General features: G+C 37.4%; 1 protein-coding gene across 1 annotated transcript in view; it reads left to right on the top strand.

The window, feature by feature from the left end:
* Dip-lambda (Dpr-interacting protein lambda) overlaps window positions 1-26876 on the top strand; it is a 302631-nt gene that overhangs the window by 229435 nt on the left and 46320 nt on the right. The window contains exon 4 of the mRNA XM_076809859.1: window positions 22073-22175. Coding sequence (XP_076665974.1) covers window positions 22121-22175 — 55 coding nt within the window. The 5' untranslated portion in view covers window positions 22073-22120. The remainder of the gene's footprint in view (window positions 1-22072; window positions 22176-26876) is intronic.

The raw sequence follows: 26876 nt of genomic DNA on the forward strand, positions 1-26876 counted from the left end.
ACGATTTAAGAGCAAAGTGTTCCACTTGCCGCAAATTCTGGTCTTACATAAATGGTAGCAGCAGTAAGTCACTGAAAACCCGTTGTTTTCACATACTCACGCGAAATTGTAACGGTACAATAATTTATTCAAAACCAGCATAAACTCGCATTCTTTATATTCCTGAGTCTCGCAAAAAAATTCGTTCATAGAAATTAACAAAACTCAACAAAGAATCGTTATTATAATTGAGACTATGTTAAGGGGGAACACCACTGTGACGGCCGGAAAAGTAAGCCATTTTTAAGAATTTTTTTAGGAATAATTTACAATTATCATAGAATATTGTTATTACCTACCTTTAGTACTCTTTCTTAAGAGACTATGCAAAAAAATAATTAGAAAAACATCCATAAAATTTAATATATTAATTAATCTTCTAGACACCCCCACGCGAGCTGCTCGAATGTGTAACTATGGAACAGCAGGTCCGAAATGAAATTTCATTTCTTTTTTATAAACTATATGAGTGTAGTTTCCATTGTACGTACAGATTCTTTGATTGAAAACAAATTTTTTCAAATACGCTCGAAAAACTGTCCATCTTATCCTCGGATTTTCGAAACTTTTCTTCTAAAGCGCACCATTTTTACAAAAATAATTTGTTTAAAAAATCGGTACTTACAACGGAAACTACACTCATATAGTTTATAAAAAAGAAATGAAATTTCATTTCGGACCTGCTGTTCCATAGTCACACCTTCGACCAGCTCGCGTGGGGGTGTCTAGAAGATAAATTAATATATTAAAATTTATGGATATTTTTCTAATTATTTTTTTTTGCATAGTCTCTTAAGAGAGCGTACTAAAGGTAGGTAATAAAAGTTTTCAATGAAAACTGTAAATTATTCCTGAAAAAAATTCTTAGAAATTGCTTATTTTTCCGGCCGTCACAGTGGTGTCCCCCCTTAAAATTTTACAATTCTTTTAGAATAAAGTCTGTACCGCAGACATTTTCGTAAACCGTCGCCGTATTCGCTACGCCTGTCTAGTAGCTGCGTCATCCCTAAGCGTACAGGGTACCCAGCGAAGTCGCTGCGTATAAGAGCGTTCTAACTTAAAAGTAAGATGATCTTTAACAGGAATCTTTTTTTTTCTCGAGGAACAGTCTCGCGTTTTAATTACGTTCAAAGTTGAGGGGAGTGAATTTGTGCGGTTCGAGCATCCCGCTCCGTACTTTCTTCAAAATTCACGGCGCTGGAAAAGTAAAGTAACAAGATTCCACTACTGCTAACTCCAATTATCACTGGTAATGTCCTCGTTGCAGCTTGACGAACTTTCCGAGGGCCCTTCCGACGCAGGTAACTGAAAAGTTTTCTGAGAAAGATTCAAAACCTATTAAAGAATACCTCGGCAACGTTCTTGACACTACCCAAGCACGTCAACAACAGAAACGTCGCACTCGGCACTGACAACAATGAACTTTCCCTCTGGCACGTGACTTCCCACTACGGTGAACAACATTGAGCAGAATATTAAGAAAGCTCTCGTCGGTTCTTCTTGCGTCACGGCTGCAAGATGCTGCAGAAAATAATTAGCACCACTTGCCACCTGCAAAGCTGCGTCTTATATGGGACACACCTTTTACCTGTTTACGCGTAGATGCGCGTATGGCTGCTTTTACCTTTCCGACTGTTTTCAACGGTACACTGGGCAGAGATTACCAGCATACCTTGTTGTTACAGCTGTAAGGACATTGCATTAAGCGAACGTTCAAACAATATGATGGATGGTTTTATTTTATATGTTGCACAACTTTTTGCAATTTTAATTGTAAGTCACAATTTAGGTGATATTTTTTAATAATGTGGATAATAGTAGGTACTGATAACTAAGATAACATATGCACGGATAATGAAGTGCGGCTTTGATATAAAGGGTGAACTAATAAAAAGTATCCATTTTGGTAACCAAATATGGCTTCCGTTATACCAAATAATTTTTAGTTGAAACATTTTTCTTTTACTTCTACAGTTTGGAAGATATTTAACCCTTCGTGGTCACACCTTCTTATAATCACAAATTGGTCACATGGGGTGCGCTAGGATTTGTCGGGTTTTAAAAACCGGTTTTATATACTAGAATTCGGGTTTAAAAACCGGTTCTTATTTAAGAAATTTGTGAAATTCGGGAACCAGTTTTTAAACTTAAACTTGAAAAACCGGTTTTATATACTAGAATTCGGGTTTAAAAACCGGTTTTTATTTAAGAAATTTGTGAAATTCGGGAACCAGTTTTTAAACTTAAATTTGAAAAACCGGTTTTATATACTAGAATTCGGGTTTAAAAACCGGTTTTTATTTAAGAAATTTGTGAAATTCGAGAACCAGTTTTTAAACTTAAATTTGAAAAACCGGTTTTATATACTAGAATTAATATGCAGAAATGAATTAATTATGTAATTAAAAACGTTAACATTTTTACTTGAAATCGAACCGGACACAAGCATATTGTAGTTTAATAGTTTACTGTGAAACTAATCTTCACGAGTTCATATTTTTCTGAAGAAAAATACTAAATGCAATAAAGATTTATAATTTGGTATCACTGTAAAAGATTTATATTTTGTGCGGATTTTAGTTATTTCTATTTTTGTTTTCATTTGGTTTTATATGCTGTCTATTTTAATTTGTTATATTTTTGTAACTCCATAAATATTAAGGAAACTGAACATTTTTTAAATAAGTACAAATATGTATTTACTGTTTTAATTATATATTTTTGTGAAATTTCAAAAACCGGTTTAATCGTTTTTTTTGGGGGGGGGGGGATATTGGAATTCGGAAACCGAATTTTTCGAAAGTCGGTTTTTGTATAAACCCTAAGGTGCCCCCACGTCATTTTTCAGTTACCATTTTTGTATTTTTTAATCTTCTAACTTTTACTCGCATAAAAAATTCTCCAAATCAGGCTGCTTTCCCGGGCTCTAGATTGGCATTACCCCTTAGCTTCTAACTGAAAGAAATTTTTCACACCGTCTACGCTACAATAATTTTCCTCGGTGAAATTCTTTCTAAGCAGTCGCTATAAAGTCTTTGAGATACTCGCTTTGCTCCCCGTGCCCGCGCAAACTTCCCTACTTTTAATTTCTATTCATGGCGCAGGGGTAGCGCGTATCGACGATTAAAGTGGCTTTAAAAGGCCAGCAAGGGGCATAGGGGGGGGGGGGGGGGAGGCTGTACGTCACTTTGTATGAAATATTCTCATAGTGGAGGTCCATTTCATTGAGGTCACCTGCCAGAATGACGAGGGCGCGCTGATAGAGGAAACGTGTTACGGAACTACGTCGTGCATACGAAAGTGCATTCTATCGCTCACCTTTTCCTACGCATCCCGTATCCGCCAAGGAACGTTCCCTCAAAGAACAAAGGGATATTTTGCGAGTCAAATATCATCGATTGCTTGAGTGTCTGAAGGATTCCTTCAAATGTAACAAAGAAACATTATACGGCCCTTTCTTTTCCGGAACATCTCTGCATTCAACGCGTTCATTCCCGTTTGGAGAATCGAGGGTGATAAAGCAACTTTGGGAAAATTTCCTATGACCCATTTCTGTCATTATTCGATCCTTTTCATTGGTGAACTGCATCGGTCTTATAAGATAACAATTGAGGGGCACAGTGGAAATAGGCACATGCCTCATTAAGTGTGTCTAAATTTTCGTTTCTTTGTGCCTGCGATTTAGTGTAATTCCACCACCCCCTAATATAATAGTATTCACGTTTCACCATAGATGGGCAACATTTTTATTTAAATACTAATTTCGAATAGCGGATAAAAGTTAATGAAAATTATTCGTCATGTATCTGGGTTTGACGTCCAATAAAGTTAAGGGTAGGTTACCCTCAGTAGCCCTAAAAAGGCCTCTTTTCAAACGCAAATTGTAAAGTGATAAATAACAGTAGAGAGAATGTTTTTTACTAGTTTTAATTGTTATTCCATGAGCTTTAACATAAAAAAAGAAGAGTCTAAATATCTCTATGTACATAAAAGTTGTGAGTGAAAACGTAAAGGCGTGTACCCGGTGCACCGTTTGGTGGTGAACATAAAATCTCGAAAACCGCTCCAACGATTTGGATGGAAATTTAATGAGAGATGCAGAAAACCATTCCCTACGATGTGTCGGGATTCGATTTATACCTACTTACTGGGGACTAATGCATATAATTAATAATAATAATTATTATATTAATAATTATAATAATAATAATAATAATAGTAATACTAATACTAATAATAATAATAATAGTAATAGTAATAATAATAGTAGTAATAATAATAATAATAATAATAATAAAGTATTATTATTATTATTATTATTATTACTATTATTATTACTATTATTATTATTACTATTATTATTATTACTATTATTATTATTACTATTATTATTATTACTATTCTTATTATTACTATTATTATTATTATTATTATTATTATTATTATTATTATTATTATTATTATTATTATTATTATTATTATTATTGTTATTATTACTACTATTATTATTACTATTACTATTACTATTCTTATTATTATTATTACTATTATTATTATTATTATTATTAATATAATAATTATTATTATTAATTATATGCATTAGTCCCCAGTAAGTAGGTATAAATCGAATTATTTCTCGTGCTAGCAAATCAGCACATCTTTTCCATCCTCGATGGTTGGCAATGGCCTCCACGCGTTCCTACAATAGTGCCTGTGGTAAATTCAACCTGTAACCAGATAATATAATTCCAAGAGTACACCAAATTAATTTAAAACCTTGCAACGAGCTTCATACTGTAATAATGCTATCGCTGCTACTCGAAAGGGGAACGAAATACGAAGCGAAATTCCAAAAGCCGAGACATAAAGCTCCCCCGCACTGATAAAATATTATACGTGATCGCAGAAATAGCAGGCAGAGCAGAGGAATGACGCCAAAGAGGACATTGCTGATTAGATTTTCCAAGAGGTGCAAATGCAGCACGTGTCCACATCGGGCGCGGACAGGAAATCGTATTATCGGTGGGTGGAAAATGGCGGGAATGAGGCAAACCAAGAAATTATGGAGGAATTGCATACGTGCATGGCTTTCCTGATATTCTATAATATAATATGAAGAGCTGGTGCAAATTCCTGATGAGCTTCCATTGTGCCATTGTTACATTTGTAGCCTTTGTTAAAAAAAGTCAATAATTAAAACGGCCGCGATGGAATTTCCATTTTTTCAACGATTTCTAGTTGTAATTATTAAAGAGTAACGCCAACATCAAGCGACGTAACCATTCATCGTTTAAATACTACCTTTATAGGGACAAACAAATATTTATTTTTCACTTTCAATTTTTTTTCGTAATTGTTTGTAGTTTTTTACAATTTGTACGCGTAAGAGTGTGTACTGTCTGTAAACGAATAATTTTATTGCGTTATGTACGGTTAAGACACTCGTGTATCTATCAACGAGGGATCTGAAAAAGGTATTCCAAATTTTTGTGCAAGTTTTCTCGAATTTTTAAACATGTAGCATAGCTGAAATCAAAGAATTGGTATTTGGGCCAAGTTATGCAGGATGCTAAATACCAACCCTCAATGATCTGAAATTGAGTAAAAGTTTGAAGATTTTAATTGTTAACGAAAACTAGCTTTATTTCTATTGGGTATATTTTATTTCTGATTATTCTTTTACAATGTTTGTTAATGGGTTATTTAATAATGAGTAGAATAATTAATATTATTTTAATTTTTCTGTAGTTTTTATTTTAGCGTAACATGGAACTATGGGTTGGCGGTTTTATTAATTCTATAATGTAAAAGTTATTCTATGGGTTGGTAATTTTTTGCAAAATAAAAATCACGAAATTATAGGATCCGTATTTAACTAATTTTCGTCATTCTGAGGGTTGGTAAATTTCTGCATAACTTTGTCATTCATATTCCCTTTCGAAAGACTAATAAATTGGTTACATATTTTTATGGCCAGTTCCTTGTCAATGGGTTAATTTCGTAAGTGGTAATTAGCATCTTATGTAAAATAACTTGTAAAATATATATTTTTTAAACATGTCTTATAACATCGTTACAAGCATCTATTTCAGTTTTATTACATCTTCGGGTACACAAGTATTTTGTTAATATACATTCAATTAAATTTCATTAAATAAATTCTCACACTACTATTATTATTTTCTTTGATGATACTCTACAACCTACATAGAAGAAACTTTAAAGGATCAAATTAATTTCGCAGTACATTCGACCAAACAAAAGCAACATCTGCTAAATGATAAACAAAACTTTTCAATTACAAAAAATTCCAGAATCAGAGAACAAGAGCACAAAGCAATACGTCGTCGTACTCATACAATCTCTCAGAAGTAGTATAGGATGAAAGCGCACTGCACTTTGTACAATTGTAAACTTCTCCAGGGTATACGTTTCTTCATAGCACGCTTCGGCGCAACTGTAGCAAATGGAATCGACAGGTAGATACAAGCAGTGGTTAAATGAAGAGGAAATATTTTTTATTAGATTTCCTCGGGGCATGTGTGCCCCTGTCACAAGAAACATGTACCAGCACTGCTGGAAATAATGACGGACTAGACATTTTATTATTAAGCAACTTGACAGAAACAATATTGTTACCCTCTGTCGCTGCCAAAGATTTATGCCAGGGTCACGGGCCATTAGTTATTTTAAGTTTATGGGACTTTTAGCTTCATTCGGGATTTAGTAGGTTGAAGTAGAAAATACCTTCACGAAAATAATTACGCACCTATGTATTATTCAGAGTTTACTACTAATATCACTAATATTATTCCATTTCTCACTGTATACATAAAGTTTCTAATTTTGCATTCTGTATAATGATGCGTCTATCGATAATAGGAGAAGCGAAAAGTTGTAATATTAGTAAGTTAACTAATATTTAATAATAATATATATAATATAATATATAATATATAATATATAATATATAATATATAATATATAATATAATATATAATATATAATATAATATATAATATATAATATATATTATATAATAATAATAATATATATATTATTATTATTAAATATTAGTTTACTTACTAATATTACAACTAATATTACTCCTATTATCGATACACGCATCATTATACAGAATGCAAAATTAGAAACTCTATGTATACAGTGAGTAGTCTGTACGATCGATAGTTTCGGAAATAAAAATTCATTTACAGAGATTGTTTTCGCGAAAGTAGACACAAATTACAAACTTTGATGGCCTATATTTTTTTATAAAAATCCCCCCTCCCCGCGTCATCTAATTCCACGTGGACTATATTATATTTCGACTTCATCAAAAATCCTGGAACGAAATGCAAAAACTAATCGATGTAATAAACCTACACCTTGAAGAAATTAGCTTGATCTTCCTATATTTCTTCACAAAAAATCCATACCTCATTTATCTTTGAACAGTGATAGTTTGGAATGTTAATCTGTATGTGACTGACAACGAGAAAGATTCTGCATTCCCCGGTCATCGAGATTTATATTTAAATTCTTTATTGCGCTGATATTACGGCACCATGGTTTTACTACATATTCCCTGAAACCTGAAACATTCACTGAGACCCCCCGTTACTGATGCGGCACTGCTGTGCGATTCAAGTAGTGCTCAGAACTTTATGACGAGTATAACGAGTATCGTTGTTTGCATTACCCGCGTGAATTCGCGATTACTGTTTCGCCATGTTAAACCGTTCCGCGGCATAATTCATGGGGCAGCACATGCCGCAAGAACACGCTTCCAGATGTAATTGCGGCGTTTACGCCTGCAAATGAAGGCGCACTGCGCCTCGAATCTCTTCCGACTCATTCTGATTGGTTAACCGTTCAACAATATGCGGAATGTATCATAATACGTGAACGTGGCTTCAAATATAAATCCATCACACAGAAACAATTACGCAACCACTGACAGATCGCCCCATTCTTCTTTAACACTTTGCTTCGATTCATTAACCTGTGCAAATTGCTCGTGAAGGTTATACACCACGTCTGCGACTACCCATAACAGTTTTTGAATTTAGGGAATTCTCACAATATTCCCACAATTTATTTATACGTGCCGAAATTTTTTTTATTTCGTATTTCTTTGCTCTCACCCCCTAATTTGGTTCCATTTCATAAAAAAATATTCTATGTTAAAGATTATTGCAATCGGACAACAGGGAAGGTGCCGACCAGGCCTTAAAGTTTTGAATTCGTCGATAGTTTGGATTTAAAGAATTTTTCAAAAATGGTAAGCCCTATCGAAATTTTGTTCAAATAATAGTAAAAGAGCATTTAATTTTCTACAATTATTGTATATACAATTTTTTCGTGCTTCCAACCATTTTTTAGATAATAGCTTTTGAATATAGAGCAGTCTGCGCTGTGCGCATACCACCTGTACTGCGTGACGTATTGTCTGTACGCGCGTAGCGCAGATCTTTGTATATTCAAACGCTATTATCTAAAAAATGGTTGGAAGCACGAAAAAATTGTATATACAATAATTGTAGAAAATTGAATGCTCTTTTAGTATTATTTGAACAAAATTTCGATAGGGCTTACCATTTTTGAAAAATTCTTTAAATCCAAACTATCGATGAAATCTAAACTTTAAGGCCTGATCGGCACCCTTTCTTGTCGTCCGATTGCAATAAACTTTTTCAGGGACTATTTTTTTATGAAACTGAACCATATTAGGGGGTGGGAGCAAAAGAAATCGCATGTTGAAAATAAGGGCCACCCTAGTGCGCATCCGATTGCTTTGGTTTTTGGATATGTTTTAGAGAACAGAAAAATAAGGTATACGTGTTTTTTAGGGGGTTAAACCACCCCTCAAAATTATAAGATTTTCAGGTGTCCGTCCCTGATTGCTTTGGTTTTTAAGTATGTTTTAGAGGACCGAAAAATAAGAAACCTGTGTCTTATTTTGTCCTATGTTTTATTTTGGCCTGTCTGCATGATTAAGGGCTGAAATCATTCCTCATTTTTCATAAGAACAGGTGGTACTCGCCACCGATTGCTTTGGTCTTTGGATATGTTTTAGAGGACCAAAAAATAAGATACAGATGTGTTTTTATTTTGGCCAGTTTGCATGTTTATGGAGTGAAACTACCCCTCAAAGTTCATAAGGGATACAAAATTGGGTTGAATAAAACTTGATATAAATTTAATTAGCGTCATAACTTGCTGTATGGATGATGTTCTTGTCGCCAGTCACCGTTATTAGGGGGTTAACTACCCGGGGGGTAGTTCACCTGGCATTGTCAGTAGCGATGAGAGGTTATAAAACCAGTGGTGATGTGTCATCCTAAAATAATTTATGTCTAAGGTATTTTCAGAATTTTATTGCGTATTTAAACGATTGCGGGTAGTTTACCCCGTAATAACGACACGAACATCATCCATACAGAAAGTTATGACGCTAATTAAATTTATATAAAGTTTTATTCAACACAATTTTGTACCCTTTATGAACTTTGAGGGGTGGTATCACACTCTAACCATGAAAACCAGCCAAAATAAAAAAACACGTACCTATCCATATCTTATATTTCGGTCCTCTAACACATATCCAAAAATCAAAGCAATGAGAGACGGACACCTGGGAACTTTTCCTTGTCAGTATAAGAATTCCACGCTCCAACGAAAAAAAGTCGCGATCACTGTTCCATTAATCACGCCACAACCCCTTAAAAATGACCTCGCATTTTACAGATTTTTATGGATATTTTTAGGAATTTATAGAAATTACTCTACTAGGTGGATATGAAAATTTGAAAAAAGTATTTTTCTTAAAAAAAAATTGTACTTGTCGAAAAGACTTTATTAAACATTTTGTTAGCGCAAGTTTACAGCGCTTATTGCACCATTAAACTTTTATTCGAAACCCTTTTTTCTGTCTCTTTTACTTCAGGAGTTATACGCGAAAAAACTGAAGTACCTATTTGACTTTGAGGTTAGTTTTCAGACCCTCAAAGGGCGATTGGACACGAACGAATCAGACCATTATCCTTGCCTTGAGTCCCTCTATAAACCCACAAAGTTGCGTGCCCATCAATGAGTGCGTATTCACGGTGTTCCCTTGTGCTAGAAGTGGGTGCTCCACTATCCGCAAAATCCCTCATCCGACCAGTCATTTCTCCCTATTAATTGGGACACCGGGTGTTCTACTGTATAATTTATGAAACAAACACATCTCAAGCACAACTCAAAGCCTACAACTGCTCGTACCATTTTTTCTCAAACTATCGTTCATTGAAATTCTTCCCTCCTAACGTTGCCAGCAACTAGCTGCTCGTTACCTTGAAATTCAGACAAACGGCAGGGGAAGAAAGTTTCCTCTTGGCGCGTACATTTTTCTTTCGCTGGCTCCCGTATAAAGCGGGTAACGAAGGAAGAAAACTGTTAGAGGACAGCAAGGGAGATTTATCGTATCTGTCAGTTACATAAGATAGTAGCTAGCCTAGGTGGGATTGATCCTCCGAGGCGTAAACGATCGGGGTGTATCGGTTCGTTCTCCAGTCAACTGTACCTCGCCTGCCGACCATGATCAGACGCGGATGCAGACCGTTTGATAAATTTTATGGAACCGAAGAAAAACGCACGTATTTTCGCTTAGATGCTCCGCAGGTACTCCCCGCTGGCTCCCTGCCGCCCGACGTCGATGCCTGCTCCTGACAGGTGGCTCGCGGTTATTCAGTCAGGCGATATGGGAACAGGTTATTCGAACGTGTACATCCACTCCTCCCCCTTGTTCCAGCGGCATGTGTACACGGTCGGTTTACGTAAGTCTGATATAGCCTCGAGTGGGTGGCTTGCCAGCACGTACATGCGCTCAGCGTTTCCTTAGTTTGCCCCCTTGATCATATTTGAAAAAGGACCGGCTCCCGCGTTCGCGGTGACAGGGACACGCGCACGTCCGCGGAATCTAATCAGAGCAATTCTCGTTCAAGCCAATCGCTGATTTCACTCAGCTGTCGATTCTGTGCTTTAAACGATACCAGCGCACGGAGAAATGTATCCGCTTGTATTCGATTTTCCCGCTGGCTGAGTCGCTGATCTTTCGTTGGTCCGCTCCAGATCCTTGTTCCGTGATTGGTTCGCAAGCGAACCGGGGGAAGTGGAATGAAGTTTAGGCACAGTGGAGTTTGCAAGCGGTTTAATAAGAATTTAACAGAAGGTAATTTGTTGCTTGTAACTCGACTACTGTCACTGTTCAATGAAACAGATTTATCGCGTAATGGTTTACTTTATTAAATTACATAGGGGACGCTTACTTAGATGCCATTAGGTTTTCACATTAAATTATATAATATAACGCTAGTGTACGGTGAAATTAAAATAGGAAAGTTTATTAGAAATGACTATAGCTTTCAGTTATGCGTCAAAATACTTGATGTAACTTACTTTAATGTAACAATTGTTTAAATTTAATTAGAGAACGTAAGTAGCGTTTTTCTGAAAATGGTCATTTAAAAAACAGTGACCAATATTTCTCGATAACTAGTGGACCGATTCAGTTGGAATTTGGAACAGAGATTTTCTCAAATGTCGTAGTTCATTTTTTATCAATTAAAAATGAACGATTTTTTACTGCAAAATCACACGTATGTATTCAAATGGCCGCCATTTTGCGAAAAATTGATATTTCTAAAATCAACTATGTCAAAATCTATACTCGTTTATGTATTTTAAGAGAATTTATTTTTGTTTCGAATAAAAACTATCGGAGATATTTTAGTCGTCGCGGAAGCTGCTCTGAGAACTGCTTGACCAAAATTACTATTACATAATCAATCGTCTTAGTTCCCGAATTAAATTCACACAATTGTCACATTAAAGTATGTATTACAAGATGCATATAAAGATTTTTAAATTAAAAAATATTTGCAATGAAAAAATAGTCAAAATCCACCCTTAAGCTCTAAGGGTGCGTTTATATTGGAGCTGCGATAAACGATCAGAGCGATGATAAGAGCGAATCGTCGAAATACATTATATTGTTATTTAATGGAACTGTTTACATTGGAGCAGCGAGTAGAACAACCCTTACTACATAGATGACCAACGATAAAAGCGTCGAGAAAGAAATATTTCTTTTTCTTCGCTACTATCGCAGCTCCAACATAAACGTACCCCAACTCATGAGGCTAAAATCTGAATTTCGATTTAGAATGGACTATGATCGCTTTTCCCATGGGCTCTTCAATTACTTAGGCCATAGCCCATCTTTAACGGGCCTACTTGAGGCTTTTAGCACTGCATCCGCACTGACTAGTCGCCTGCTCCATAAATCTATTACGAGACTGTAATAAGATTAGCAAGTCTGTGCTGATTATGGGCTTATTTACATCAACGATGATTAAGAGCCACCGGAAAGCATACCCACATTAAGAGGGATGGAGTTTCTAACCATACACAGCAATTACAGTTTCGTTTTCAGCGAACGCCATTCTAACCTCTATCAGAAATCACTTTGCGGCGCTTCATATCACTGACAAAGGAGCGCTGCTAAGTCCTAATCTAATTAGCTGTCACTGGAGATGCCCAGAAAATCAATTACCGTTTATTTAATACTCCTCCACTGGCATAGCTAACGCTGAAGAGGTGGTATTAATGTAGAAAATTAATACTGTATACAAATTATCTGCTGGTACGCAGTAACCTTTGTTCAACTAAGGTCCCATATGCGATAACACAACTTGCGTCAGGACTGTAGAATCGAACGGTGTTCTTGCCATTAAAAAGGGTGTAGCAGGGTAAGCATAGGCAAACGACCCTCTTGCCGATTCTTGAAGTTGTTATTTTTTAAACAATGCTCCTTGCCTGAAACACCATTATGTAAAGTTTTAGATCGCTACCCCCCTGTTTAAGGATAATACGGGGGTAAACGCCCTTAACGTTATTATTTTTTTTCTCGGTTGCTACTTAAGATATTTAAATGACTTTAAAGTCGGTTTTAATTTAAAAAAAAAATTATACATGTAGTATATGGATAGATGAAAATATCTTCCGAGTTTCAATTGTCTTCACTACACCGTTTTAAAGAAATAAATTATAACTTGCGAAAATTGTGAATTCAGAGCATTTTCACTGGCAAAAGTTTAGCAAACAATGCTTGAAGAAGCAGAATTTGTAGTGTGAAAAATACCTTTCTAGGAGTAAAACTAAGACTTCAACTGCCGTTCGTGTTCCTTACATCCACATTTACTACGCCTAAAACTTCGATATTCAAGTATTTCAAATTTCATATACTTTTGTCTAATATTGTACGTCCGATACATCCTTAATCCGTAACGCGATGTCCAGCATAATCAATATCGCGAAAAGTCCTGTATACAGCACTTCCGATGCGCATTCGGAAGAGGTACGACGGGGAAGCAACTGGTACAACTGTATAATGCAACGGCGGGGTTAAAACAGTGACAGGCACTGACAATGAGTGAATTATAGAGTTCCCCTGAACGTACTGCTTCGACTGACTAATTAAACTTCTCTATATGAAGTCTGACGGTTTCAAAGCAGACTTGAAACGCATCCGCCATGCGTTATAATATGTACTTCCAAAAACGTTGACTCTCCTGAACCCTTCCTTTCAATGTGCCTCGGTTCATCCCTTCTATCACGGAGGGCGGAGCTTTGGCAATCAGTTGAAGTTTTCTTCAAATTTCAAACTGTTTAAAGCGTACATGTTATTTTTGGTTTGACGCCGGTTCCAATAGCTAGGCTTGATTTTTAACACTTGAGTAGGGGAGACCAGGGTTACTTGACTAATTCCCTTTAATTGCTGTATTATGGTGTAAGTGTGTCGCCGCGACAAAAACTTGCGTGTTCTATCAGTGAGAATGAAAAATCTAAATAGGTCGGCGGGAAGTAAATATTTTCGTTTCTACTGTTTATGAATTTTTGTCCACTAACAAGGAAAGGTTCCCAGGTGTCCGCCTCCGATTGTTTTGAATTTTCGGTATGTTTTAGAGGACCGAAAAATAAGATATACGTGTTTTTTTAAAGCGGCCTCTTTTCATATTTATGGGGAGTGAAACCAACCCCCAAAGTTATAAGATTTTCAGGTGTTCATCTCCGATTGCTTTGGTTTTTGGATATATTTTAGAGGACAGAAAAATAAGAAATACGTGTCTTTTTATTTTGGCCTGTCTGCATATTTAGGGGGTGAAACGAGCCCTCAAACTTCATAAGGATTACAAAATTGCGTTAAGTAAAACTTCATATAAATTTCATATAATTATCCAAAAACCAAAATAATCCGAAAACTTTGAGGGGTGGTTTCACCCCTAAACATGCAAACAGGCCAAAATAAAAAGACATGCATTTCTTATTTTTCGGTCCTCTGAAACATAGCAAAAATTCAAAGCAATCGGAGGCGGACACTTGGGAACCTCTCCTTGTAAGTACTGCTTGATGTTTTTTCATGAATATTTTATGGAAACGTGACACATTGACTATAATTTACGGTATTTTATTTTATTCGGTGCGTAGAGGTTTCGTGCGTACGGCCCTTAACATGATAACAATATTAGACGGGGTTACTTGACTAAGCATAGTAACACCACTAAAAATTGCATTTTTTATCTTCAAGCTGCAGTCGAGGCAAAGAGTGTAGCTGCTCAAGTCCACTTCCCCCACCACAAATCCCTCCAAACTCACTCCTACCAGTTTTACCCCCTCTCCTCCCTTCAAACTCTCAGGCCTACCAAATAGACCATAATAAACAAGTACAAAATAATTACAGTATCTAACACCATGATAATTAATAAAAAAAATAACAGTGTGAAGGAGTGAAAAAAAAATAAAAAAAAGATTTATTGGTCGTATATCTATATATAGTATAGTTATAAAGCGAATTTGACAATACTCACAAAGGCGGGTAGGGCCTCCTTTACCGTTTAAGGTCGACAATACTATGAACGTTGGCCGACGAGAGTCAAGTACTACCTACTCGTTTCTAAAACCAACAGAGTCGTGGGGGAACCTTACTGACAAAAGGGATGTTCGGCAACTGGAGAATTCAGAGAAATTGGAAACTTTGCAGGAATGTAGTTGAAGCGATGCTAATAACGCAACGATTTTTCGTTTCGGCGATGAAACGATCCTGGAGGTGTAAACGCCCAAGCCGTCTGTACCATCCCTTACGAGACACCCTGTACAATAATTTCTGTTTACGCAGAGGAGCGCAACAGTTGCGGGAAACGGTCTGAAAATGAAGTTCCTCGTACCACAATGTCAGTACGTGATTTAGAAACGGCTATATATTTCGCGCAGCGCACACGCACACAGTCGATTAGATGATAAAACGCACACACCTACAACGACGATTTGAGCGTTAGGCAGCGCTGTTCTCCGGCCGTGCTTTGCCACATTGACGACTCCTTATCGCCATTGCGTTCAATGCATAAAGCGTGAAGTTCGTATCTCATGCATACATTCATAGAGGCAGTAGAAAGCTGCGGCGAAGGGCCGAGACGAAAGCCATAACTTACGGCCCTCCATCGCTGGCCCCCCCCGTCACACCCCCTCCCTCTGACCCCTCTTTTTCGCCGGCGAGGTATCGAAAACAGCCGCGAAATCACCGGAGGGTGACGGAGGCACGTATGACGGGCAGTCGTGGATGTTGATACGCCGTCGAAGCGGGCATAAACCGCTCAAAATTCCATTTCCCCGCGGGGATTCATTCGCTCCCCCGGGCTCATTGAAAAATAGCCCACTTACCGCGCTCCGCGGCCTCTTTTTACCATAAATCAATCGTGTCTTTCCGTCTCCTCGCCCTCCGTCTCCTTCCGCTATCTGCTCCTCGCTCTTATTTCCCTCCACATTTTTCATCCCTCCCGCCCTCTTACCTGACTCTATGCACCGGATCGCTCCAATTCTCTGCTAGAACGATCCACCAATACGACTAATGACACCCCCGACTATTCGTCTAGCAGACGGCTACTTTGCCGCCCTATTAAGTGCCCAATGAGTTGAATATGACAATGGACTATTTTTTATTTAAAACCCTTTCGGGCAGAAACGGTGCTAGCATTTATTGTTTAGGTTTCTGCGGATCGGAGTGAATGGTTCATCTTATGCACCACAGGGTGAGTTTATTCCTTGCCTCTGCACATTTTTATTCAACTGAACAATAAACTAAAAGGGGTGGCTATTTGTTATTTTCGAGGCCTCTAATGTTTCTGTTAATTTGTTGATGAAAGGAAAGCTTTCTAGACAAAAATTGTGTGATTTAAGGGCACCGACGTAGGTACGTAATTAAAGTTGCCTACTGTTAGTTCTTTTCTAATGACAATGACGTTTATTGTTTCCAGTCGGCTAGAAGTTCCGAATCTATTTAACTTTAAAACATAAATATTACCTTACCCGCTAAAATTTACATCCACTTTCTGACCACCTCACTCACTTCTAGTTCCCCTTCTCACTTATCATCCTCCTTTACATTTTTTTCCATTCATATGAACCTTCATGCTGCCTCGCTCATTCTTATTACCTTACCTTACTCCTACTACTTATTCTAGGCTCGTTCTTACCCTCCTCTGTCTGCTCCCACATCTAATTCTACTTTACCCTATTATACCTGTCTACTCGTGTCTCCCCTCCCCATAGCCACCCACCCCTTCTTCCCTTTAAGGGGGCATCGCGCCCTGTTGGGCCGAAAAATAGGTAATTCTTTGTGAATTTTTTGTACAAAAAAGGTTCGACAAATTAATTTGAGGTTTGGCAGGCTGTTTTATTGTATCTTGAACTATTGTTCTAAATTTTTGTGTGACAGTGGAAAGAAAAGCATGGCAGATACAGAGAGAGCGTTGAAAAATAATCGGAGGGTCCTGGTGTTTACGAAAAGTACTGTAAGGGTTGTCCGAAACACAAAAAGGAAAAGAGATTCTTAATATTACTTAATAGTACTATACATACCAGTTTTACAGATATATACTACTCAAAAAATACTAGTCTAAAAATTAATAATTCCATGGTGTTAATAGTATACTAATATAGAATATCGCCTCCTTCAGTGACACAAAACATTTGAATTACAGAAACATCTTTCATATAGTCTAAGTAGTCTACTTTCTCTAAATAATAAAGAATCATTCAAGGGGTTACGCCACCCTAAGGCGCTCAAAACATCACTAAACTAGACGAATTTTTTTTACTAATACTATGAGGTTGAAAATCATTTATTTTCTTCTTATATGTAGAACATGTATTAGTGCATATAGTGTATAAATACTGTACAAAAATATTAAAAAATGACCGAGTTATTTGTTGTCCCACGGAGCTCGTCCGCCGTTACACGCGTGACTAATATAACAAATTATAACGCCCAGGCTCATCTGAACTGAAAAACATGATGATTTTCGTGTTCCTTAATAAAATACCTACAATGTAACAAACGGATTTGAGAAGAAAAAAATTATTGCACAAATGACAGCAAGGTGAAGAAAATTATTCGTTTTTCGCCTGACAAAACGAACTTAAAACATTTATTATACACGAATGGGTTATCGCGTGAAAAAAAATGATGTGCTACATTGTAGACAATACCATTAAGAATATGCGTACCAAGTTTGAACTCAATCGGACAAATAGTTTCGGAGATATTTGATATTTCACCTTTGAAAATGTAGTTTCGAGAAAAACGCAAAAGAAGAAAAGTAGAATGGTCGCTACCTGCTGCGGAATATCGACATCCGCGCCTCGTTTGAAGTCTATAACTCGGCTATTTTGGGGAATTTTTTCGTCTAGCATGACTTAAATTATTCTTAAAACTTCGCTTAATAAGAAAATGCAAAGAAATAAAAATCGTTTTTTCAAAACCTTCAGGGTGGCGTAACCCCTTAAAAGCACGTTGTTACGCAGAAAAGGATTGGAGTGTAGAATGAAGCATGTACTGAAATACCAAGGAGATGTGGGTAACATTTTTACTGAGTGGTTTCAGTGCACATGAGTGTGGGTATAAATCATAATAAAACTTTGAATAGTTGTAGTCAATATGGTTATACCTACGCCAAAATGTTTCTAAGTGTTTGGATGTGTTCGTAGAAATGTATATTCCTCCGATAAGAAAAGATAGAAAATAGAACAGTTTGATGGAAAATTAGTAACGAATATTTTGTTGGTATTTTGTAATTAGCGAAATTAATTTTGCAAGTCGAAAGAAAGTTACTGCGTCAAAGATCGTAATGTCTTTGACGACGAAATTCCTAAAATATCGTACGGTAATATGTCACGTCGTTGTAGAAGATAAAGGATGAAAGGTATGGTGTAGGTAAACCTTTGGATCCAGAGACTTAATACATCTTAAGTTTAGTAATTTATTTTTACGCTTGTCATATTTATAGCAGATTGACCTCTAAATTTGAAACTGAGGGTTGCATTATTTCGGCGCTGTTTCTGTTTCTCAAATAATTTTAAATTCAACAATTTTACGCTAATCAGCAGTTTAATGCGGTAGACCCCTTCAAAGGCTCGCTCAGCTCTTTTCGCGCGAGATTATTTAGTCATTTAGCAAATTCACGTGTGGTTAATTATTTAATTAATTAATATTTACATATGTTCTAGACGGTATAGGCTCTGTTTTATGTATTATCTTGTATATTAAGGGATTTCCCGTTAAATATAATAATAATAATAATAATAATAATAATAATAATAATAATAATAATAATTTTGTACAAATCATCTCTGTATAAATAAAATGTATTTCGAGTATTTGAATAACTAATATTATTTACATTTGAACTGTCAATAAGCCTAATAACTCATAGAGTAAGCATTGGCTGCAAACTTATTATATAAAATACTAAACACATGAGATATATGTTAAATAAATTAAAATTGGAATTTATTTATTGACAGTACGTCTCGACAAAATAAATGGAATTTCAGGGCTACGTGTTCAGTCTACTGATTAATATTTTGTCGTTTCGATTGTTGAATATTAACTCACAGCTTTGTTGTTTGGGATCATCATAGTCATTCCGAGCATGTAGGTAGTCAAATTGTGGTAAGAATATTCATGCATGTAGTATTCAAAAAGATATAATTATTTTAACTTTCAATGCAATTGTGTTAAAATAATTCTCAGTTCTCATACAACAGTGCCATGTCTCACAGAATTAATCAATATTAATTTTCAACTGTGCCAAACGTTTCATATTTTTTTTTATAATTTTTTCTAAACCTATAATCTCCGGAACGCCCTATATAATTATGTGAAAAATCTCAATTTCCTCTACAGTATTCCTGACGAAACTATTCCCTGACGAGAAGGGGTTGATTGCATGCTTGTGTATTTGATCTCGAATTCATTATCAAAACCAAAGATAGCTTCCGCTGTAATGACCATTGCTCGACGTCCTTTATAAAGCCGAGTTACATATATCACGTCCGCCAAGTTAGATCTGGAAACTTTCCCCGCATCATTTCCACTTTGAGTGAGCAGAAACTCCGGGGCATAAGCTCGGTCCTTGAAGCCGGGGTAGGTACGCCAGAGAAAAAGAACACACATCACTTGATCGTTCTATAAACTCGCGAAGTTCCATTAAACCTCGGGGGAGGGAAGTTCTAGGAACTTTTTCACCGCGAATATGATTTTCATAAAAATTCGTTTCAAAAATCGATCGATCTGGACCGATGAAATTTATTACTCCGCAGTTCTGGGCCCATCGTGCCGAACGATGGGGAGTGTAGAAACGATCATCGATCCTCCCTCGCGACAGCTCCTTCGGCGATAATGAATTAAGAACACAATGGATTAATTACAAAATCGAGAGCACAATGGACCAATTAAAAACGGGCTGCGAATAATGAGGCAGCTCTCGAGGACTTGAAAAGTGACGCAACACTTGAGCACTCTGACGGTTTCTCACTCGCTCGTCCTTCCTTTTAAGGAAGGATCTAACGATGGCAGTCCACGTGCGTCGTTATCGGTTAAATTTATTTCACAATTCATTGTTCCTACGCGGCCATTCATTAAAGTTCCCCGTTGAATGTTAGCAGCAGCTACGGAGTGATTTCCAGCGATGTCGAAATAACGAGCTTGCGCTCCTCCTTTAATTGACAACAGGTCAAGTATGGGATGTCGTTAATCACGCAGGGACGGCTTTTGCCTTTTACTTTGAGCTTGTTCGCAATCCTTGTTTCGCGCACTTTTGCAGCGCGAGGAGTATTAGAAGCTGAAAGGGGAAAACCGATAATTAAAATCATTGCGTGCTACGTATTCGTGGATACGTTAATACCTGAGTTGGCGTTGAAACGGAGAGGTTTCTTCTACGTCCTGCGTCAGATTGTAGTGAAAGAAGAGAAAAAAAAAGAACTACATTAAATAACACTGTTCAACAAAATTGAACTTTTTTTCTGTTCTGTAACATTCAATAGCGGTTTCTTATAGGTTTTCGTGCGCTGAAAACGAATTCGCAAACCGTTTGTCATCATCACCCTCAGTTTTTGAGAATTTCGATTTTCAAAAACACTGCAAATTTTCAACTTTGAACATCGTTTCTGTCGAAACGGTAATAGTTATTCGGTTGCTCGTTGCGTCAAATTATTCTATGAACCCTCCTGAATGCAACGATATAAGTTATTATTGAATTATAAGTATTTAAATGTGTTTAAGCAACGAACAAAGGGGAAAGGACACCCGAAATGCACCAATTTTTGCAGATATCTTTAAATTTATTTCCAAAACTAAGGGTCTAGGAGAAAATCTGGCTACACCACGCGACGCGGCAGATATTTTTCCTTCGGAAAGCATCGACGGAAGTGGTAAGACACGTTTTGTTTTCAATCCAGAAGCGAAATAGTTTGGCAAAACGTGCGCCGCCGACAGTGGTAGTCAACGGAAATTTTTTTCTGAGAAACTGTTGAGCGGATCTTGTCCAAACTTTCAGGGTATTTTAGCTCACATTCAAACAATAAAAATTAATTTTTTTGTTACAAAGTGTTCGGTAGAAATGGAGATATAGGAACACGTTTGTTAGGACTCGCGCGCCGGAGTTGCAAATTTGCGATTGTCATGGTGGCCCAAATTCTACCCTGAAATAAGAAAACCAGGGTTTTTCTTATCTCTAGTATAATGACATTGTCGATGGACCTATAACTTCGATAAATAAATTGAATTGAACAAGTCTTTTTCCATAAATAGTACGAAATATCTTGGAACAGAATCGTAACTTTTTCTTTCAAGTCCCACCAATTTGCCAACTTTTAACTTTCTTCCCGTTTTTTAGGTTCATCGACAGTGCAATTGTACTAGAAATAAGAAAAACCTTGGTTTTCTTATTTCAGGGAAGAATTGGGGCCACCATTACAATCGCAAATTTGCAACTCCGGCGCGCGAGTCCTAACGAACATGTTCCTATATCTCCATTTCTACCGCTCACTTTGTAACGAAAAAATTAATTATTATTGTTTGAATGTGAGCTAAAATACCCTGAAAGTTTGGAAAAGATCCGATCAGCAGTTTCTTAGAAAAAAATTCCCAAGCATCACCTTATTCCTAGCGTCCTAAATAGGGCTTCCCCTTAATGTTTCAGGTAGTATTATTTTAATTAATTTTTGTTTTAAATGTTGTCTGAATATGTACAAACATAGGCATACAGTTTTTAATTAATATAATTTCAGTGTTTCTCTTAAAAAAAATCCCAAGTATCGAATTCTTTTCGTCAACGTAGGGAGACCCCTTAACTCATCTTCCTCGTTCAACAGATTAAAAATAAAAACACAGTATAATGATCTGCTGTAGAAACTACTTAGTTATCATGTCTCTATACAACATGGTAGGAGCTGGTGGTTTGGGTTACAACTCCAGTTGTATATACAACTCATTATGGAACACTCTAGAATGAGGAACAGTTTCCTCGGATGAGATAAGAATTTCATAACAGCGCTTCTAACTAATTCTTCTACATTTCAATCTTATTTCAGCATTTTATCGGGCAAAGTTTCAAGAACGATAAAAGCAGATCCTTCCATTATTTGCTTTCAGATCGCCGCCTGATATCCCGAACTGTCATCGCGAAAGCGGTTCATTCTCATGGCAGCACGGAAGCTCGCAGCCCTCCTCACCGCGGTTCTGCAGCTTTGCTTATGTGAGTGAGTTTCCCTTTCTGCGGAGCGTTCGGTACCGATCCTGTTGAAATCCGTTTACTTCCTCCGGCCACCCCCCACCCGCCCCGACCCTGCTCCGCCGATCGTGGAATCCCGGTAATTCGGCGAAGGCGGCGCAGTGGAAAAACAGAGAGCGAGAATCACGCGGGCGGTCGGGGCGAAAGAAACGGGAACGGCTGGGAGAGGCAAATTGAAAGTTCGCGTTCGCGATTGCATCAGCTTCCGTCGGCTGACTTTCATGAGAAAACCGCAGATGCGTCGAGCACCTCGAAAACCTGCGCGCACTCTTCGCGGAGGAAGTTTAAACTTCATTGCGTTGCTCGAGCCGCGAGCTGACAACCGGAATTCCTAATAACGGATAAACATTGCGAGTGGATGAAGCGAGGCCAGGGAGGGAGGGGGTGGAAAAACGCGGGGGCACTTCGCGGGTCGCTTTTACTCTCTCAACGGTGGAGACCGGGCGAACGTGAGATTTTCTGACTGACATCGGAATGTCAGCCTACGTTAGTCGAGTTAAACTGTACAGTAGTGTGGCGAGTGTGGAAAAGCATATCTAACTTGAGTAGTGTACACAGTTGGTCGAGTAAAACAGTCGAGTAAACGGGCGAGTATTAGCCGAGTCGAGCGGTAGAGCGGACAGCATAGTAGCTGGGCCCAGAGTTGGGCATTATTCGACTAAGTTGTTCAGCCGAGTGAGCCCACTGAGCCGAGCACTCGCACAGTCTGAACGCATATTCTAGTACTCAGCTGAGTAATCCGGCGGGGAAGATTTTCACTCGGCCAAGCAGCAGACCGATGACTCAGCCGAGACACTCGTCAGGTGTAAACCTACCTTAAGGGGGAACACCACTGTGACCGCCGGAAAAGTAAGCCAGTTTTAAGATTTTTTTTCAGGTATAGTTTACAGTTTTCATAGAAAAATTGTATTACCTACTTTTAGTGCGCTGTCTTAAGAGACTATAGAAAAAAAATAAATGCAAAAACATCCATAAGTTTTAATATATTAATTAATCTTCTAGACCCCCGCACGCGAGCTGGTCGAATGTGTAACTATGGAACAGCAGGTCTGAAATCAAATTTCATTTTTTTGTTATAAACTATATGAGTGTAGTTTCCGTTGTACGTACGGATTCTTTGATTGAAAACTACACTCATATAGTTTATATAAAAAAAATTAAATTGGATTTCGGACCTGCTGTTCCATAGTTACACCTTCGACCAGCTCGCGTGGGGGGGTCTAGAAGATTAATTAATATATTAAAATTTATGGATGTTTTCCTATTTAATTTTTTTTGTATAGTCTCTTAAGACAGCGTACTAAAGGTAGGTAAAAAAATTTTCTATGAAAACTGTATATTAATCCTGAAAAAAATTCATAAAAATGGCTTACTTTTCCGGCCGTCACAGTGGTGTTTCCCCTTAACGCTTAGTTTACACCTGACGAATGCTCGGCCGAGTGAGCCCACTGGGCCGAGTACTCGCCCAGTCTGAACGCATATTCTAGTACTCAGCTGAGTAATCCGGCGGGGAAGATTTTCACTCGGCCGAGTAGCAGACCGATGACTCAGCCGAGACACTCGTCAGGTGTAAACCTACCTTAAGGGGGAACACCACTGTGACCGCCGGAAAAGTAAGCCAGTTTTAAGATTTTTTTTCAGGTATAGTTTACAGTTTTCATAGAAAAATTGTATTACCTACTTTTAGTGCGCTGTCTTAAGAGACTATAGAAAAAAAATAAATGCAAAAACATCCATAAGTTTTAATATATTAATTAATCTTCTAGACCCCCGCACGCGAGCTGGTCGAATGTGTAACTATGGAACAGCAGGTCTGAAATCAAATTTCATTTTTTTGTTATAAACTATATGAGTGTAGTTTCCGTTGTACGTACGGATTCTTTGATTGAAAACTACACTCATATAGTTTATATAAAAAAAATTAAATTGGATTTCGGACCTGCTGTTCCATAGTTACACCTTCGACCAGCTCGCGTGGGGGGGTCTAGAAGATTAATTAATATATTAAAATTTATGGATGTTTTCCTATTTAATTTTTTTTGTATAGTCTCTTAAGACAGCGTACTAAAGGTAGGTAAAAAAATTTTCTATGAAAACTGTATATTAATCCTGAAAAAAATTCATAAAAATGGCTTACTTTTCCGGCCGCCACAGTGGTGTTTCCCCTTAACGCTTAGTTTACACCTGACGAATGCTCGGCCGAGTGAGCCCACTGGGCCGAGCACTCGCCCAGTCTGAACGCATATTCTAGTACTCAGCTGAGTAATCCGGCGGGGAAGATTTTCACTCGGCTGAGTAGCAGACCGATGACTCGGCCGAGTCACTCGCCAGCTTAAAAGACTGGGTAGTAACAGAACTCCAACCGAACACTTTACACTGCAAAAGCACTTTTGAGTACATTACTTCCGATTTTTTACGAGCCAATCACCAAATATGGAGAGTCAATCTAAACAAATTCTATGATCAATATTCAACTATCAGTCAAACGCAAATTATAAACTACGTCTCCTGTAAAATGTACGTCACTTGAGTTGTGCCGCTATCAAAGTAAATCAAAGTACATATTTAACCTTTGAATTTAACCCACCAGCTGAATATATCAATTCTCAAGGTCTCATCTTGCTTTCATTGGGAAACAATTTCAAGGGGTAAAAAGGGCGCGAAGTTGATTTATGCGGAAGGGAAATCGTATTAAACGGGAGAGATCACCTTTTATTATTGACGTGTTCATAAGATTAGGCGGAAGTAACCTCGGCGGAGGAAAGGAAGCCACGGCTGGGAATCTCTTAGGCGGGTATATCCGCGTTGCGGTGGAATGGCGCCGCAACTACCCTACAAGGGCAATACATCGTCGTAGTCGGGTGTAGGGGAGTTTGTAGAATCCATTTAAATCCGGCGTGATTTAGTTGGGCACGGGGCCCCCGGACTGAATAGCGGCGTAGCCGTTCCCAGTAAGTAACAGAACCTCAGGCTTTTTAGACTGATAGGAACGGTTAAAAAGCTATTCGCCACGCCGAACCGCTGCTACTTACAATTAGTTATGCCACTGCATACACCCTGCACGTAGATAAATGTAGTCTGTTGCTGCGGCACCTTAGCCGGCCCGCGTCTTTGTCATCGTAAACCCGCCCCTCCCGCAATCCCGAGAAACTGGATTTAAGGATTTACCAAGCACGCTTTTAACGGAATATAATTACGGGAGACACCAGCCACGTTCCGAATAAAAGAAGGCGAAGCTGCCGCGGGTCCCGGCGCGTTAAGTATATAATAGGAGATAATTTTGTTGATGCTAACGGGCTCACTCGATTAAGGGCTGTGACAAATTTAATCTCACCATGGAGTCTTATCGAAAGGCATTTTCTGTCGTTTACGAATATTAAACTGACGGGCAACGCAGAACATGGATGGTGGGGTGCAACGTCTAAGACTTTTAGTAACCATACGGTGCAAAGAGCTATTTAGTAAAACGATATAATTTTTTTTTAATTCAGGTGCAGGGTATCTATTGTATCTGAAGTGGAGTAATTTGTATGACTGTAAGATACGAACGTTCGAAAGATATTTACATATGGGGTGAGTCGCGCAATTGGGGTGGGAGACAATTTAAGTATCGATGACTTACTGCACAAATATTGTATACCCACTTTTGTGTAATTGTGCAGTTCTTTAATTATAAAGTACTTACTCTTGCATTTTTTAAATTGTTTTTCTCGAAAATGCTAAAAGTGGACGTATAATATTTGTGCAGTAAGCCATCGATATAGGAAAAAGTTAAATGATATAAGAAGTTTTAATCGCAACTGATGTAACTGCAAAGTGCAATTGCACTTTTTTATAAAAAGGATTATATATTTTCGTTTTAGGTAGTTTGATTCTTTTCATCATTTTGTGCGGGGAAGTATTACAGCGAGGTCTTTAAAAAATTCATTGCTTCGAAACCTCGCTAGGGTGGATGCACCATTTGTGGCCACTTTAAGGTATTGTACCAGTTTTGGCTACTTCTTAAAAAATATGATGTTTTTCCGTGCAAGCAATAAATGTAACCTTATATTTCTGGCGGTATGCTAAATAAAATATTTATGTGAAATTCTCCAAGTAATAATTATCTGCAAGCAATTTAAAAATAAGACAATTATGCACATGGTCAAAAATAGTGCAATGGCCACAAACGGTACATCTACCCTACAAATTTGAAATTTTTTAAGAAAGCTTATATTTTATTCAAATAGACAGCTCAAACGTTCCACTATTGTGTAATAATCATTTCATAAAATTTGTTATATTATTTTTATGGTACATATAAGCTGATTGTAATATGTTGCGAAAAATATAAGGTGAATACAATAATACAGTATAATATAATAAAACATGAAAATATATTGACACTACAGTCACTCTGCTGGTAAGTGTGCAAAAGGTATCATGCGAATAATAAGCACGTATTAACTGATGCAAATACCTTAAATTGTATCTTTTATTTATATAAGAAAGTATTGTTAATAATGTTCAAAAAATAATTTGCTTGCCTACTTATGTCATTTTTGATAAACTTTCATTTTATTAAGTAGATATTCATTACTATAGAGGATAGAAAATTGTGGATTACTTTTATCTGCTATTCGTTATCTGAATTAAATCATGCCAACCCCTGTTGGGAACTTTACA

The sequence above is a fragment of the Andrena cerasifolii genome, chromosome 4 (genome assembly GCF_050908995.1).
Source record: "Andrena cerasifolii isolate SP2316 chromosome 4, iyAndCera1_principal, whole genome shotgun sequence".
In the NCBI taxonomy this organism is placed as follows: Eukaryota; Metazoa; Arthropoda; class Insecta; order Hymenoptera; family Andrenidae; genus Andrena; species Andrena cerasifolii.